Here is a 16347-nt window from a genome sequence, read left to right as displayed (position 1 = left end):
ATTATTTCATTATGCTTAGCTGATATAAATCTATATAAATGCAGTAAATAGAGAGAGTTGTTTTGTTTAAAGACCAAATAAAAAAAAAGATGTTGTGTTATAGGAATCACTGTTACATTTGAGAAGGCATCTTATATTGTGCTCAGAAATATGTAATACTGTGTAACCCTGTGCTTTGCTATAGGAGTTGGATGTCCAGCTGTGTGACTACAGGGAGGAGCTTTTTTGTCGTAAAGAGAAGTTGCAGGCCCTCAAGACAAAGGAGAAGGATTCTATCGCCCATGTTTCGAGGAGTAAATCCACCATCACTAGGTTGGACAGCCAGCTCAGAAAAGTGGAGAAGGAACTTATGAGACAGCAGATGACCACGAGTGAACAGGCACGCTTACAATAACACTACCCAGCATTCCCTAGTCTGGTGTTAGGCCATGCAATACACAAATAAATATTTTCCTTTCACTTTCCTGCATCATCAAGGACTCCCAGATCATCTGCCTGGGAAGAAAACTGGCACAGCTGCAAGGTGACATTCACTCAGAAGAACAGGAGATGCTAGACAGGAAGATCACTGAGCTGACTAAAGCTTTAGAAGAGAAGAAGAAGATAGCAAATATGCTTACCAGTACCCTCAAAGAGTCTGAGGTCAGTCTGAATATTTTTTACCTCACCATACTATTCTTTTTTTTTCACACACTGAGCCAGCGAAACAATTCCATCTCACACGCATCTTTGCCTCTGACAGGATGATATTCGCTATTTGAGGAAAGAGATGGAGAAGTCAGAAGCTCAAAAGAGAGATCTGGCCAACAAGGTAGAGGAGCTCATGCTACTCCGCAGCACCAATGAAAAGGAGCTGAAGAGACTCAGGCTGAGGAAACAGGTAACTAACTGATGTCATAGTTATTAGTCACAGATGTGCAGTTCCCAGTAGGTGTTCAAACCATGTTTAGGAGATTAGACATAAGACATAATGATTATTTTTTGTTAAGTTTGTTAAGGTCATATCTCATATTGGAAGGTCATTCTCCACATTTCTGAAATAATTATTTGATTGACAGAAAATGAGTAGCAAAATTACAGTATGTCATTAATCAAATAAGATGAATGGTTACAGCGCCTAATCTGTGAACATCTGTTATTTTTCTTTGATTAATATCACTGTAAATTGAATAGCTTTCTGAAATGTTTGATGGAGATACACTACATAGGGCTGTAAGTAACAATTTCTTTCATTATGAATTATTCTTTTATCTAAGTGTTTAGCCTGTAGAATGTCAGAATTTAATGAAAACTGTGCCGTCACAGTTTCCGGAGCCCAAGGTGACCTAACCAGCAGTCAATTCATAACCAGACTCCAGGAAGTTATTCATTCATTCATTTTAGCACAAGAGATACATTAATGATTTCTTTTACATTTTATAGACAAAATGAGTAACGAAAAATCATTATTATTATTATTTTTTAGAATAATCACTATTAGGAAGTTAATGCAAGCTCTCCAGCAATCAAGCACAGCTGCATTTGTAGACACCACTGGATTTGTTTTTTGCCATCACATGCCATACATTCCACACCTACATTTACATACAATAGCTAAGACGTCATCAGTCAGAAAATCTTTAGAAGGCTTTTGCACCAGAAAATAGCAGACATTATGTGATCTGGAAATGAGCACCATCTGCATGCAGAACAAAACCACTGTGTTGCTGACCTCACATGTTCTTCCTCATAAGGACAACATGGTGGACCACAACATCATGAAGATAGAGGTCAAACGTATGAGGGATCTGCTGTACAACAAGGCAGACACTGTGCTGTCCTTGGAGAAGAGGAAACTGGAGCTGCAGAAAGCCATAAATGAGAGGGAGGATGAGATCAAGGTGTACAGAGAAATGCTCAGCCAGCAGCTCAAGATCAGTGAGCAGGAGAGACAGAGACTCAGGTAAAAACTGATCACCTGTGACTGCAAATCTTACTTTCCTGTGGTCTTGTGCTCATCTAGTTGACTATTATATATAAACTATAAACTTTGCTCTCAGCTATGTTCAAACAGCAGGGTGTATACTGAACTACATTAGCATTTTTTACAAAAAAAAAAAATCACTGAAGATAGCAATTGATTCTGTTTCAGTGTTGAACTGAATGAGAAACTCTCCAAGATCGACATGATGAAGAAACGCTTTGAGGTGGTGACGCTTTCAATAGCAGCTCCTGAGGGGGAAAAAGAAAAATCACAGGCTTACTACATCACGAAGGTAAGAGGTCTTTAAACACGCCATCATGTTACATACATAGTTTGTTGAAGCTGAACAAGGTGAGATTTGTTCCTGCAGTGCACACCAGCACTTTGAATCACTGCTGTGTAATTTTCATCAGGCTGCACAAGAGAAAGAGGAGCTCAAGCGGAAGGGAGATGGTCTGGATGCTAAAATCCGCAAGATGGAGTTGGAAAATAGAGCTCTGGACAACACCATTCAGTTGTTCAACAACAGTAACTCAGCATTTCGCAAATCCCTCAACAAAACAAATGAAACCAGTACGTATGACCAGGTAGAATGAATGTAACTAAACCAGCGACACACTTATAGGGGATCATCTGCATCTGTTATATGATTTATGTATGTTTATGCATATGTTTATGTATTATGTATGTCTCTTTGTTGGTTAAAATCAGTCAGTGATCACAAGTAATTTAGACTGTTTTGGTTTTAGGTCCAGAGTACCAGGAAAAGCTGAAGCTAGAAGAGCAGTTGAAGGCAGCTGAAGAGACGCTTAAGTATAAGAAAAGACAAATCCAAGAGCTCCAACAGGACTTACAGGTTATTTCTTTTTATAGCCAGTGTTGAGCAGAACATTTAGAAATGGAAAAGGCAATTAATCCCTGAATACTAAAATACCTCATCTTAATCAGTAACATATCCTGTTACTGTACTCACAGAAGTAACTTAGATTTACAATACATCCTGTAAAAGTCATTTTAAATATGCTAAACTCTGTCAAACATTTGTTCACAATTCTGACTGACTACTAAAAATGTGCAAACAATCCCTCTCCTGGATTGGGTCACACCAGCTATGCAAAATTGTTTTTATAAAGTTCTTCCGAAATTCTTGCTAATGGATAGCTTGTTTTGAACTAGTGATTTACTAAAACTTAAGAAATGTCTTAGCTAGTAAAGACGTTAATCATGTGCAAATTAGTTGCTAGGAATATCTGTAGTGCTGACTAATCAGATGCAATCAACTATGTAAACAGGAAGTCACTGCAGTGTCACAAGCTGTAACATAACTTCCAAAATAACAATTTCATTGGGTCAAACAATATTTTAAGCTTAACTGCTAATTACATTTTTTATTGAAATGTATTAACAAATACATATATATTAACAAACAGCTGGTGCAAACTATACTTATCTGAGAGAAATCTGATTAAAACATAAAAAATAGTATCAAAAGTAGAATCAGTCTTAACAGCTCACATGATGTATTCTTGAACATTTAATATGATTTCAGTATGATTTGCAGTTGATAGCATGACTTCCTTTGTTTCTTAAGATCTACCGTAATACTGTACCATCTAAAATGTCCTGCTTTCTTTCAATGTACTCTTCATTTATTTTTATTTTTATTTTACGTTGTCATCCTTGTGAAAGCATTCTCTCTTAATTTCTTTGTCCGCTTGTCCTCCATTCTCTCTCTATGTCTCTCGTCTTCAGTATCACACAGTTAGCTTTGTGTATTATTTAATTGTGTCCCTGCCAGAGAAATTGTTTTTGTGTGCTTATGTGTGTGTGTGTGTGTTTGTGTACCGCCCTCCATTTCCAGGACATGAACAATACCTTTGAGAGTCTGCTGCAAGACGAGCAGGTGGAGACAGATAAGATAGAGCAAAAGCAGTCATTCATCAATAAACTGAACAAAGAAATTGCTTCCCAGCATGAGAAAATTGACAGAGCCACAAAGCAGGTTTGATGTCAACCTGTTCCAGTTTTTCTAGTCACTTTTAACATCTTTCACAATTACAATATGTGTATTTATGGTGTAACCTGCTTGGATATCAACCTGATTTGTTTTGTCTTTTTTGACACAACCCAGTGTACACTACAGTAACAATATGCACTGATTGTGTGTGTATATACAGTGCACGTATACTGGAATACAAACATTTATTTGCAGTTAACACAATCATATTTTAATTTTGCTATTGTCCTGCCGTTTGCAAGTGCTCTAAGCTGACGAAAGAGATCCGCTCAGCAAAAAACACCAAGGCTGAGACTTTTGAGGAGAAGGACATTAAGCTGAGGGAGTTGAAAGAATTCAACAGGAGTATCGACAAGATGCTGAACGAAGCCGTGGAGGACAAACCTGACCTCAGAACAGTGTTGGAGAAATACTTCCTGCAGGTATGCAACAATAAACACTGCATTGTTTTATATTCAGAGGATTCATTTAAGCATGAAGATATGACAGGCTGTGCTTTACTGTCATTTTGGAGTCATTTAGGGGGATTTGCAATAGCAAAAACAGGTTTCCTTAACTGTCTTTTTTTTTCTGCTGTTTTTTTCAGGCCAATCTGACTTTTCCATCTCCATCTTCCACTCCTACGAGCCATCGGAGCTCCAAGACAAACTCTGCCTGCAGCTCCGCCTCCCTCAGGTCAGACTTCTTGCTAAAAACTCTTCCCCAGAGAAGGTGAGAGGTTACAGAAATAACAAGCGCTTACTGTCGGATGGCCATTGGTTTAAACTTTTGAACTGTTACTGCTCTCGTGCCAATGGATTATAACCATTTGGCTGAGAATTTCTCAGTGAGAAAGACCGTGGTTGCCTGACCTGTCTTTAACTGTATAAATAAAACGTTAAAATATTTAAAGATACCATTCGAGATTCTTTGCACTTTTTTAACATTAAATATTCTTTATCTTTTTTTACTATCTTTATGGTGTTGTTCTCTCTCTGCACTGTAGATCTCCTGCGTCGTCAGCAGGCAGCAGCCCCAGGGCCTCTGCTCTTCACTCCCCCGTACTGAAGACTGTGGAACTGGGCTTGGATCTGACTGTGACCTCCTCTCCTCTCACCACCTCCAGACGTTCCAGCTCTGCGAGCACCAGCAGCAGCAGCAACAGAAAGCTAAAGAGCCCGTAGTGTGCTGCTCCTCTGTCTGATGGCCGATGTATCATCATTCTTTATTTTCTCATAAATTATTCATTATAGTTGCACAAAATAACTGCATAACTTGCATTAAAAAGTCTGTTACTGTTAATTTTAGTATTATGTGTAAATGTGTTATTTGTAGACTTTGTTGATTTCTTTGTAGTTATTTTATTTATTTATTCAACTGTAATGTAGCCTGAGGAAGACAGTCACATCCTCCAAAAAAAGATTGGAGGTGCCCACCATGTGTAGACAGACTTAATTTGAAAAAAGAAACACGACCCTTGTTTTTTATTTCCTGTTCTTGTTTTTATGGGGTTTGTGTCTCAAAAATGTAACTGACTCAAATACATCTCAATAAAAAGACAGAAAAATCTTGCTGCCACAGTTTGTCTTTGGTTGTTTTAAGTTAAACTAAAACTTATAGCACACATGGGAACGGATAATTGTCCTTGGAAATTGCATGCTTGACCGACTAAGTTCCTTCTCATATTTCATTGAATGGTATGGCTTTTCGGTCATCCACTGAAATCCCTCCGGCCCAGATAATTTTCCGAGAGTCTATTGTTGTTGCTGCTGCACCTTTTGAATAAGGGTATCACTTCCTTGTACAGAACAAAAGTAGCCAGAGGCTCTGTGGAAGCAGGCGGAACACACCGATTTTGCTCTTTTGCTGGAATAAAGCTTCAACATGCTGCTGCTGATCCTGTTTGCTGGATGTTTGGCCTCATGCTCTTCACAGACAAGTGAGTTCACCAGCAGAAGTCACTAAAGGAGATCTTTTTTTTTGTATAGAGCTAAGATTTGGTGTAAGAAGTTTGAATGTCTAGATTTAAAGTGTCAGCTAATTAATTGCCGTGTTTCCACAGCTTCCTTTCCCCTCTATGACAGGGAGATGTCCCCAATGACACCACCTCTCTTCACTGAATCAGAATCAATCCAGGCAACGTCGGTCCTGCTAACATCTAATTCAACAGACAATGGTAAGCATTTTAAGCATTTTAAGCTTATATATATAATTATAATAAAAGTCAAACTTTATATTAGTGACGTATCTTTATATGTCCCACAGTTGTGGCAATCCTTCAGACAGTTGTTTGGTCCTATCAGGAGCTAAATGAAACGGCAGTTGCTCCAGTCCTGAACCAGGTGACTCACTAATGTTCATAACCTTACAGGGTATAATATCCAACCTTTTTTAAAAATGTATATGGTAAAACATTCATAAAACCATTTCAGTATTTGTGCTCTCTGATGTAATTAATGCAGTACACAATCTGATAACACTGTAATTGTTGACTGTACAGTGAAAACAGGCAATGCTCCCACACAGGACCTGAATATGATGAGTTTAAAATGATTTCACTCAGGAGAGAGTGAACAAATAACAGTTCTATTGCCATGTGCACAATATAAAGATGGCAAATGCCAGGGTCAAACCTTGGAGGAGGAGGGTCGCAACAGTTTTGTGAAACAGAGGCATTAAAATAATCTTCCTAACTGAACTTAATGCTGAGCTTCGTTTGTGTCTTTCAGCTCTATGGCATTATCCAGCATCTCCAACCTGATCTGAACTTCAGTCTAACAGTAAAGAGCCTCACCAGAGTCTGAGACCTCAACTCACAGCTTTCTGCGTGTTTGGTTACTAGACATGAAACACAAGACTTTATTACCTCTATGATAAAATGTGGATAAGGAGGATTCTCAGTGCAGTTTTTAATGTATGTATTTTTGAGATTTTAAGATTTTTCTCTTTGAAACATGCAGAATTGAATTGAAGTACAGTACCACTGAGGACAAAATATGAGTCTTAGTTGGTGTTAAACTGACAAACTTTAATTGAGCAAAAGACCTGATTTGGTCTAAAATGATAAACTGCATTTACCTTGATTCATCAAAGGGAGGTAAAAATGAATGATTCTGCATGGTGTCATATTTGAAGTGTCAGAAGTTTAATCAAGATGTTTTTAAAACATTAGTGACACATTTCCTGTAATCATGAATATTAAAATAAACCTAAACTCCACCGTGACATACTGCAGGGAGCTGTTGGGTTTGTTACTAGATTTTCAATGAAAGCTGAGTGACATCGTAGTGAGAGCTGTGAGACGTGGCAATTGTGCAAAATAATCCAAATGACAGAAAGGTTATGCGGTATTTTTCTGTTTCAAAATGCATAAATGTAAAAACAAGTTTACCAGTTTCTTCTGAAGTTTCACAGAATTATCTGTGCCCATATCTACTTTATGCATTACAATATAAATGCTGTATTTCCAGCAATCATATATTTAATTACCTCTTCTTCTCAATCGTCCACTCTCACCAAACACACATGATTAGTGAGCTGTTTTAAATGCAATAAAAATGCATGGAAGAAATAAATCAGTAACCTCATTCTCAGACTGAAATGCTTCATTTCACTTTTATTGTTTGAATCGATGAATAATCTGGAGATGTGGGCGGATTCAGAGATGTTAAACTAGGTTAATAAATCTGTTGGAAGGCTTTGCTCCCCAAAAACAAATATTGTCTTTGTGTGTGTGTGTTTTGATTTAGTCAACTTTGTCTTTCTTTTAGTGCCAATAACTCAGGATGTAATTCTGTTCACATTCAGGGTCAGTCTCAATAAGCTCACAAGAAAACAACACAACAATGAAAAGGATGAACTGATGTGTCTCAACATAGTGACATTACAACCTGTTTTTGTTACTTCCAGACCATTACACCTATACAAACATGAGATATCTCACAAATAGTTAGATAGTTTTGATTCAGTGACACCACAGTTGTTTAGCAGTCTAAAACAGAGACTGGAAAACTATCACAGCCTGTGAATACAAGACACTGTTCAAGAGGTTCAAAGCAAGATAATGTCCCACATGACAAGTTGGACAATGAAGACTGAAAAATTAATCCAGTCAAATCCTCCCTCATCTGTGCTGAAACATCAGCCGAACTGTGTGATGAGAAAATATAACAAGCTGTGTGTTTGTGTGTGTTGCTTATGTTAGTAAGTTAAAAATGGTGTGTTCTTGCTGCAGTTCCACTTCCAGACAGTAGAGAGCAACCTAAAACTGAGTATATTTTTTGCACCATTTCCTTTTCTTTAGTTTTTAACATTACACCTCTCAGAAATATTGTCTTATGCTTGTTCACAGCATAAGCGTGGCTATCAACCAACAAACACCAACCTGTAAATCCAAACAATATTGAATTGGATTTATTATTAGATTTAACAATTGTTTGAACAAATGTCACTGTTTGAGAAAAAGAAAAAGCCCCTGATATTTTCATTTAAAATATAAAAGCTGCTATAATATATTTCATATTAAAAATGTATCAGATGATTATGTTTATAAGAAATGTGTCATTTGTTGAGAATTAAACCACAAATATTGGACTTACATGTATCAAGTGAACAGAAACGTGACTCCAAACAATTGTTAATGTTGCTGCGTGTCTGCTGTGTAAATAAGCAACACCTTCATCATACAGTATTAATTTAAAAGGTGATAAGAGGTCAATCGTGTGTTAAATGCTTGTTCCTGCTGCCCCTAATTAGCACAACAAATGATTAAATCAGTTAAAATTCTGCATAATTTAACTGATTGGATATACGCAGGTGTTGGGAGGCAGAACAGGCAAAAAGACTCTAACTAAGGAGAGACTTCTTTCAAAACACTGATTTTAATCATCCAACCACAGAGCATCTTAATTAAGTATGATTCAAGTTTCCCCTTCTACATTACTGTGCACCAAAAAAAGATGTTCTTCCATGGTTCTTCAACAGAGTCTTTTTGAAAACTGTTCACAATGTGTTCTGTGGGTTGTCCAGGGTAACAGGGGCCCAATGTTGCTGTGGATGCTGGTGATATGGTGTTTCACTCAGGAAAGCAATGGCTGCAGAAGATATTAAATCAATCTAAAAACTTCTGAAATGCTTTGAAAAGGATTCATCTGTATTTAAAATGGTTACACAGCCCATTAAGGCCGAAGACACTTCAGTTTCCTCCACTCTCTTTCTCTGACCCATGCTGCATGTCCGTGTTAATCGATATCCTCTTTTCCAGTTTTTCCACATGACCTGTGATGTGCTGCCCTTTTAAGGCCTCGGGGGAGAGATCGAGCCGACATTCACAGGACATCCACACACTTGACCACATAGCCTACTGAGAACACTAGACCTGATCTACCCGCCTTTGGTATGGACCTGAGGATCCTGTTTGTAGCGTCAGCTCTCCTCCTGGGGGCCACACTCACCATCTCACTGGCAGACCGCACCGCACAGTGCAAAGTCAAATGGTAATGTTGTAAAGTTTTCTTTTGAGTATTTATGCAAAGTCACCAATTATATAAAGAGAGAGAATTTAGAGATTTAATTAGCTTGTGTTGAAGAAAACTGTATATGAGTGTACTGTGGGTGCTTTTAAGGAATCTTTCATATTTTTGCAAAAATGTAAAACTGCTTCATTTAATTATTAACGTCCATGCTGTACCATGTGACCAGCTAGACAGAGATAAGGCTATATGATGGTGCTGTCACAGTATAAAGGGGTCAAATACATGTTGGACAAGGTGCAGCCTAATTTCCCACGCATTTTATCTTGGACACGGTGGAGACAGGACGTGCAAGACTCACATTAGTCACATCTGTGCAGAGAAATGATTAACAGATTCAAGTTCATCTTTTTATTAATCCCTTTTTTTCTGGTGTTGGTGAAATAATTCATGAGTCTTTAACTAAATGCGACGAGAACAAATCTAACATTCACTGATGTGCTCTGCAGGTTGTTTGGCATCTCGTGCCAAGATGTGTATGGGAAGCTGGTGAGCCAGATCAAGGCCTGGCAGATCCGGCAAAGCTGTTTATATGCAGGAGAGCGGTGCTCGTATGAGGTCAGAAACATCTAAGTCAACTAATACATTGTGGAATTATAATGAAGAATGAGTTATTTTAGTGAAAATAATCCTTATTTCAGCTTTCATTTGAAGGCAGGAAGCTTGACGATGGATGTAAACATGTTTCCTCCTAGAGATAACGTTTTAAACATCTCAAATAAACCATAATCAAACGTTTTCGATAGAGAATGCCTGTAATGCCACTTGCCTGCGAACATGTCTGGATAGAACATGGTGTGACATATAAATGTAATCAGATGTGCCTCAATCCTTTAATATCTTGCGAACATGCAGAACAGATATAGGAACATACTGTGCCATTTCTGGGTAACACTTAACTTTGCATTTATATGCTGTACATGAACATTTAATAAATGGGTTATAATGTAGTCTAAGTGGAGGCTGTATAAACAGATATTGAATGAAAAATGTATTTAAAAACACAGTTATAATGATGTAAAACTTGTCTTACCATTTATACCTTGCACTTGAATCACAGCCACACAGATTCTTAAAACAGTTAACAGAAACAAAATAATTTCACAAGATACTAAACAATGAGATACGTGCAAACTGAAACATGTCACTGCGATATGATCAGTGGTACCCGATGCACAATGTAGAAATACATACTAACAAACTGAGCTTGAAATGTGCAGTAAGAATGTTCCTGTCAGACTTGACTGAATGTGAAATGTGCTGCAGCTTGTGTCGACAGCCCCGTACCTGATCACAGCCACCCACACTTCTCCAGCAACCAAAAGAGTGAACAACCTACAGTTTCTTCTGGAGCAGTCCACCGTTTGCAAAGTGACTGTAAGTGCGTGTTTTTTTCTGAATGAGTAAACAGGCTGAGGCAGATCCTCCGCTCTGCTGGACTCACAACAAGCTTTGCTCTTCATTAATGTTTCCATTGGATTTATTGGTGACATCATATATAAATGTAAAAAACTAGATTTGGATATTTTCACTCATATGTCATATGGCTTTGATGAAAAAATCAAGCAGATTGAAAATGTGCATGTGATGTTACAGTGGGGAGTTACTTTTTTCAGAAGTTAAAGAGATAATCGGAGTTCAGAATTAATCAGCATTAGTCACTGACATTCCTCTTTGACATGTGGTTTCCCTTCTTTCATGCTTCATGACAATTCTGCCTTCTTGTTTCTGACATGCAGGGCGAGGCAGTGTCTGAGTTTTCCAAAGATCCAGCTGATAACAGCACAAACTACTGTAGCCTTCAGAACCTGATGGACGGTAAATATTTCAAATGTTTTGCTTAGATAAGAACCACTTCAAGTGGGTTTTCTCTTGTTTTACATATTTTGGGGTCTAAATGACTTATAGGTATAAACAGTAGTGGACTCTGTCTGAGTGACAAATAGTGGGGCAGCACCTCCCCCCCTGGTTAAACAGCTAAGTTGTCAGAGCAGAATCCAGACCCACTACAGGTGTTTATTTGTCCAAAAGCTGCAGCTCTGCTCCCCGTCTACTTCCCCGTTCTTTAGCAGCTCCCCATGGGCCAGTGGATTGTCATTACACCGCTGGCCTGGTCCTCTCCAAACAACGCTCCAAAGTCAGCAGGTGAATTCTAAACATTTTCATCACTGATAAGCTTTCAACATCATGTCAAGCGAATTTCAAGTTGAATAATTTGAACTCCCGGGAACTGGGTGACAAACGCTGGATTCGCTTTCGGTGTGAACACAGCATAAGTCACTGACTTTATGCATGTAGACCGGCTAACCCTACAGCTGTGCACATCGGCCATGCTAACAGGTAGGGTTATGCCACGTTCCAGACTCCTCGGAACTGGGAAATTTCCAAGTTTCATACAGACGCTGAAGGGTACCTTTAGCATAAAATGGGCCCTAGACATATACACATTATGCCCCGGCACTCTAGAGGGCACTGCATCATGTTCTCTTGCACACCGGACACATAGAAGGCACAATATTTTGTTTTATTTACGAAATGTGCATTCAAGAGGGCACTTATGCAGCGTTTTCTTTCTAACATTGGGGAACTATGGTCAGTGTTTAAATCCATAAGGAGCCATGATAATAAGTTGTCTGTGTGCTTTTCTCTGTTCAGGAAGTGACCTGATCAATGCTGAAGGATACAAACAGTTCAGCAACAAGTGGATCTGTTCTGGGTTCGATACTGCCAACTGCACCTTATCTTAAGTCGCTTCATGTGTTAAATGATTGTAAGACTTCAGAGAAAATTGGTTATTAACAGTGTATTTTCCTGTTTTATTCCGTGTGCGTCATTAAGATTTGTGTTAAAAATGCTTTGTAAGTGCATTTTAAAATGGTTTGATTCAACTGTATTTTCTCTGAAATTCAGTTGTTTGTGTTATATAAACGTGATGAAATGAATGAAATTCCAGGATTTTTTAACAGCTGATGCACAGAGAATTCCCCTGAACAGCATTTAAATATTATATTAATGTCATGTTTTTACCATAAATAAATGAAATAAAAACTGAAAATACATCCTCTTGTAAGACTTGCTCAGCCAACAATCTGAAGCTTCTCATGATGAAGTGAAAACAGTAAGATGTTTGAAACAAAGCACAACAAAATGATAAGATGAGAGTAAAGTATGTGGTTGAGTTTACTCTACTTAAGTGTGTGATATGAGGTCTACCAGTCAAATTTTACAGTGAGGTTTCATAACAACAGCTCATTTTCAATTTGTATTCAAGTCTGTTTGACTAAGAATACATGTGTATTTGTTGCAAAGCTGTAAAAAAAATAGAAATTTCAGTTACTTTTATGAAATGGTACTTTGAACAGAGATGCAATGGCAAAGAAGAGATATAAATAATAGGATGCATGAAAAACATTTGCAGTTAAACATAAAATGATGTGATTAAACTGCGTTTAATTTAATCATAGATATCATTTATTTTAATCCAACTGATTGAAAACAGATTCAATTTAACTGGAAAAGTAGAGGGAAACGTTTTACCTTTTATTTAAATATATCTGCCTGTTTTCCAAAAACAGTATGAGGCACAAAAATCACGTCTTATAAATGGTACCATCCATTCTGGTCAATTATCATTTGACAATTAAAATGTGCAGCAGTACTGGACCTGCAGTTCCAGTCCAACCTGCGCCACCTAGAGGCAAGAAAAGTAACAGCAACATGTTATGGTCCTGTCACTTTGGCTCAGGTTGGCATGTGTAGAACAGGTCTGACACAGATAAAACAGCTCCTCCTTGTGGAGAAGCTGCAGTCAGCTAAAGGTGAATGAGTGAATTACAAGGTGCTCTGCTTCTAAAAACCTGTTCTGAAATAACAAGTTGAAAATAAGTAAAAAAATAAATATACGGCACTTAACTTAAACTGCTCCATAGTGAAGCTTCTCAGGAACCAATCCTAGATAATTGGTTGAAATTGACAATGTCAATGTTTTTACATTTACAGTTTTTCCACAGATGAATATGTAATCAAACTATAAAACTATCCCTGGATAAATTAGAGCATTAGAAATTCTTCTGCTAATTAGCGACTATGCCATGATTGAATTCCAGCCACATAATCATAATCTGATATATAAACAGTGTCAGACAAAATGTTACCAGCTTACATCTGCACACAAGTCTGAAAAATACAATGTGAGTTTGAGCTACATATTTTCCCCTTAGTTTCATTAAATCCTCATAGAAGATATTCCTTGATCTCTGTAAAAAAAAAAAAGTTTAACAAAAAATCACATTTTCACAGTGCCTGCTCGTTTGTGTTGAATCATTTCAGATGTCAAGCCTTTTGTTTTTTTACTTCTCCTGGCAGGAGCAATCCCCACAAATGTTGCTCTTTCCATGAAAGGCCTTGAGGTCAACACAGATGTAAACACAACACGGATAACACGGACTGAGGCCTCCGGCCGAAAGCTGGCTACTGAACGGCAGGCTTTGTCTGTTGCTCACTGCCTTTTACTGCCGGCTTGTACTTCTGTCTCTGTGTCAAACTCAGTCAGGCAGCAGTAGAACAGCATCTGGATGGATCTCGTGGCAAAGGCTGGAGGAGAGAAGATGTGGGAGGGATGAGAAAAGAAAGAGTGAGTTGAGACGTCATTTACACCTTACTCTGATAATCCAACATGATTAATGCTGTTTTTCGAAAGTTATCTAAAAACCCGTGGGACAGATATTTGACAAAGTGGGTGAAGGCTGTGTGATTGTGTAATGATAAACATAGTAATCATACTCTTCATGTAGTGTCTTGCTTGTGTCACTTCCTCTTTACATGTTTGAACGTGGCTCAACAAATACAGTAATGTCCTGATAATCATACCCTTAAATGAAAACACATTCTACTGCCCTTAAATATAACATTTAAAACTTACTGTTTAACTTGCATATGAATTTGGGCCTCCTCTCCTCTGGCAGGTAAATGGCCACATAGTAGACTGGCACCCCAGACAGCGCAATGCCAATTCCTATGAGAGAATTGATGGTGTCTCCGTACAGAGGGACGATGACTAAGAACAGGCTACACAGACAGTAGATGAAGGGGAAGAACAAGGTCAACTGTGGAGAGAAAAGGACACAAATCTGGTTAGTACCTTATTTGTCTACATGCCATTACATGAACTATGGAAATGGTGTAACCTGTATGAATGCTTCACATCATGTTCATAATCAGAGAAGACAAAAAATCACAGACCCACTGCATGCAAATGTCTTAGTCATATTTGTTTGTTAATTTAACACAGAAAGGCCACTGAGGTTGTCCACAAAAGGCTGATGAGCTAAGTCAGCTGAAGAGGTTTCCTCCCTCGGGCCATCGGGATGGTGACCTCTTTATAGCCCCTGCTCTGTGTAGCACATTGTCCTCTGTGCATCCCATTCAGTGCTCTGCACACTTGCACTCAAGTGCAAGCAATATTTTATTGTATGATTTCCCTTACAACTGGGCCAACATACACTTAAACTATTAATCATTTTTATCCTTTAAATATGGGACTATGATGTTGTCTACATGAATGCTGCTTCTAGTACACTTCACCTTTTAGATTCTGTGTACCATAGTGCGCAGTGTTTTATAACTAACTCTGGTTCCCGTACTCACCATTGTACACTCTTTGATGTAGTAGACTGACTATTACTACGTCTACGCAGACAATTTAATTTGTATATTTTTGTGAACAAACCCATGGTGGGTAAACTTGCAGGCATATTTATGTAATCTCCTGAAGCAGATTTCAAGCAATTCTCCGTTCCACCAGTTGTCTCTCTTACCAGATGGGGGAAAATGCGTTCTCTTGTTTGCTGCCAAGACTTGGAATGATTTACAAAACTTACTACATCTAAATGATGAAGTCCCATTAACTGAATTTAAAGCTTAAAACTCCATGTAACTGCCTCATGTGAGCTGGATTTAGTTCCTTTCTATATGTGATTGTTGTTTGTTTCACTGTCAACTGTATTTTTTATTCCCATTTAAATTGTAACTGGTGTGCTACCTTGGCCAGGTCTCCCTTAGAAAAGAAAAGGTCAAATAAAATAAAAAAACATTTCTATCTCTTAGTTTAACCAAAGGTTTAACTAAGGACACCACACTGCATTTCATCTCACATGCTGCATGAGCATGTGACAAATAAGACCTGTGAATCTAAATGTAACTGTAGATACATTTGAATGTGTGCACATACACACTATGTACACTCACCTAAAGGATTATTAGGAACACCATAATAATACTGTGTTTGACCCCCTTTCGCCTTCAGAACTGCCTTAATTCTACGTGGCATTGATTCAACAAGGTGCTGAAAGCATTCTTTAGAAATGTTGGCCCATATTGACAGGATAGCATCTTGCAGTTTATGGAGATTTGTGGGATGCACATCCAGGGCACGAAGCTCCCGTTCCACCACATCCCAAAGATTCTCTATTGGGTTGAGATCTGGTGACTGTGGGAGCCATTTTAGTACAGTGAACTCATTGTCATGTTCAAGAAACCAATTTGAAATGATTTGAGCTTTGTGACATGGTGCATTATCCTGCTGGAAGTAGCCATCAGAGGATGGGTACATGGTGGCCATAAATAGATGGACATGGTCAGAAACAAGTAGGTAGGCCGTGGCATTTAAACGATGCCCAATTGGCACTAAGGGGCCTAAAGTGTGCCAAGAAAACATCCCCCACACCATTACACCACCACCACCAGCCTGCACAGTGGTAACAAGGCATGATGGATCCATGTTCTCATTCTGTTTACGCCAAATTCTGACTCTACCATCTGAATGTCTCAACAGAAATCGAGACTCATCAGACCAGGCA

General features: G+C 38.3%; 3 protein-coding genes across 3 annotated transcripts in view; 2 read left to right on the top strand and 1 right to left on the bottom strand.

Annotated features, from left to right (window-relative positions):
- The window catches only part of ccdc39 (coiled-coil domain containing 39), a 12386-nt gene extending 6847 nt beyond the window's left edge, over positions 1–5539 (top strand). Inside the window, exons 13-20 of the mRNA XM_046052891.1 lie at positions 1734–1942; positions 2132–2255; positions 2377–2536; positions 2713–2819; positions 3825–3965; positions 4223–4402; positions 4567–4655; positions 4966–5539. Coding sequence (XP_045908847.1) covers positions 1734–1942; positions 2132–2255; positions 2377–2536; positions 2713–2819; positions 3825–3965; positions 4223–4402; positions 4567–4655; positions 4966–5143 — 1188 coding nt within the window. The 3' untranslated portion in view covers positions 5144–5539. The remainder of the gene's footprint in view (positions 1–1733; positions 1943–2131; positions 2256–2376; positions 2537–2712; positions 2820–3824; positions 3966–4222; positions 4403–4566; positions 4656–4965) is intronic.
- Positions 5540–9285: 3746 nt separating this feature from the next.
- On the top strand, positions 9286–12297 carry wu:fc46h12 (uncharacterized protein LOC568958 homolog). Its single transcript, XM_046050840.1, has 5 exons — positions 9286–9454; positions 9940–10048; positions 10757–10867; positions 11230–11308; positions 12146–12297. The coding sequence occupies exons 1-5, from the start codon at positions 9357–9359 to the stop codon at positions 12235–12237; spliced, it is 489 nt and encodes a 162-aa protein (XP_045906796.1). The 5' UTR covers positions 9286–9356; the 3' UTR covers positions 12238–12297.
- A 717-nt stretch (positions 12298–13014) lies between these two features.
- The window catches only part of LOC123972317 (Y+L amino acid transporter 2-like), a 10945-nt gene continuing 7612 nt past the window's right edge, over positions 13015–16347 (bottom strand). Inside the window, exons 8-9 of the mRNA XM_046051723.1 lie at positions 14412–14595; positions 13015–14083 (exon numbers count right to left, since the gene is read on the bottom strand). Of these exons, the coding sequence (XP_045907679.1) occupies positions 13989–14083; positions 14412–14595 (279 nt within the window). The 3' untranslated portion in view covers positions 13015–13988. The remainder of the gene's footprint in view (positions 14084–14411; positions 14596–16347) is intronic.

The sequence above is a fragment of the Micropterus dolomieu genome, linkage group LG06 (genome assembly GCF_021292245.1).
Source record: "Micropterus dolomieu isolate WLL.071019.BEF.003 ecotype Adirondacks linkage group LG06, ASM2129224v1, whole genome shotgun sequence".
NCBI lineage: Eukaryota > Metazoa > Chordata > Actinopteri > Centrarchiformes > Centrarchidae > Micropterus > Micropterus dolomieu.
The sequence above is the reverse complement of the archived record's forward strand: the minus strand, read 5'-3'. Positions and strand labels throughout refer to the sequence as shown.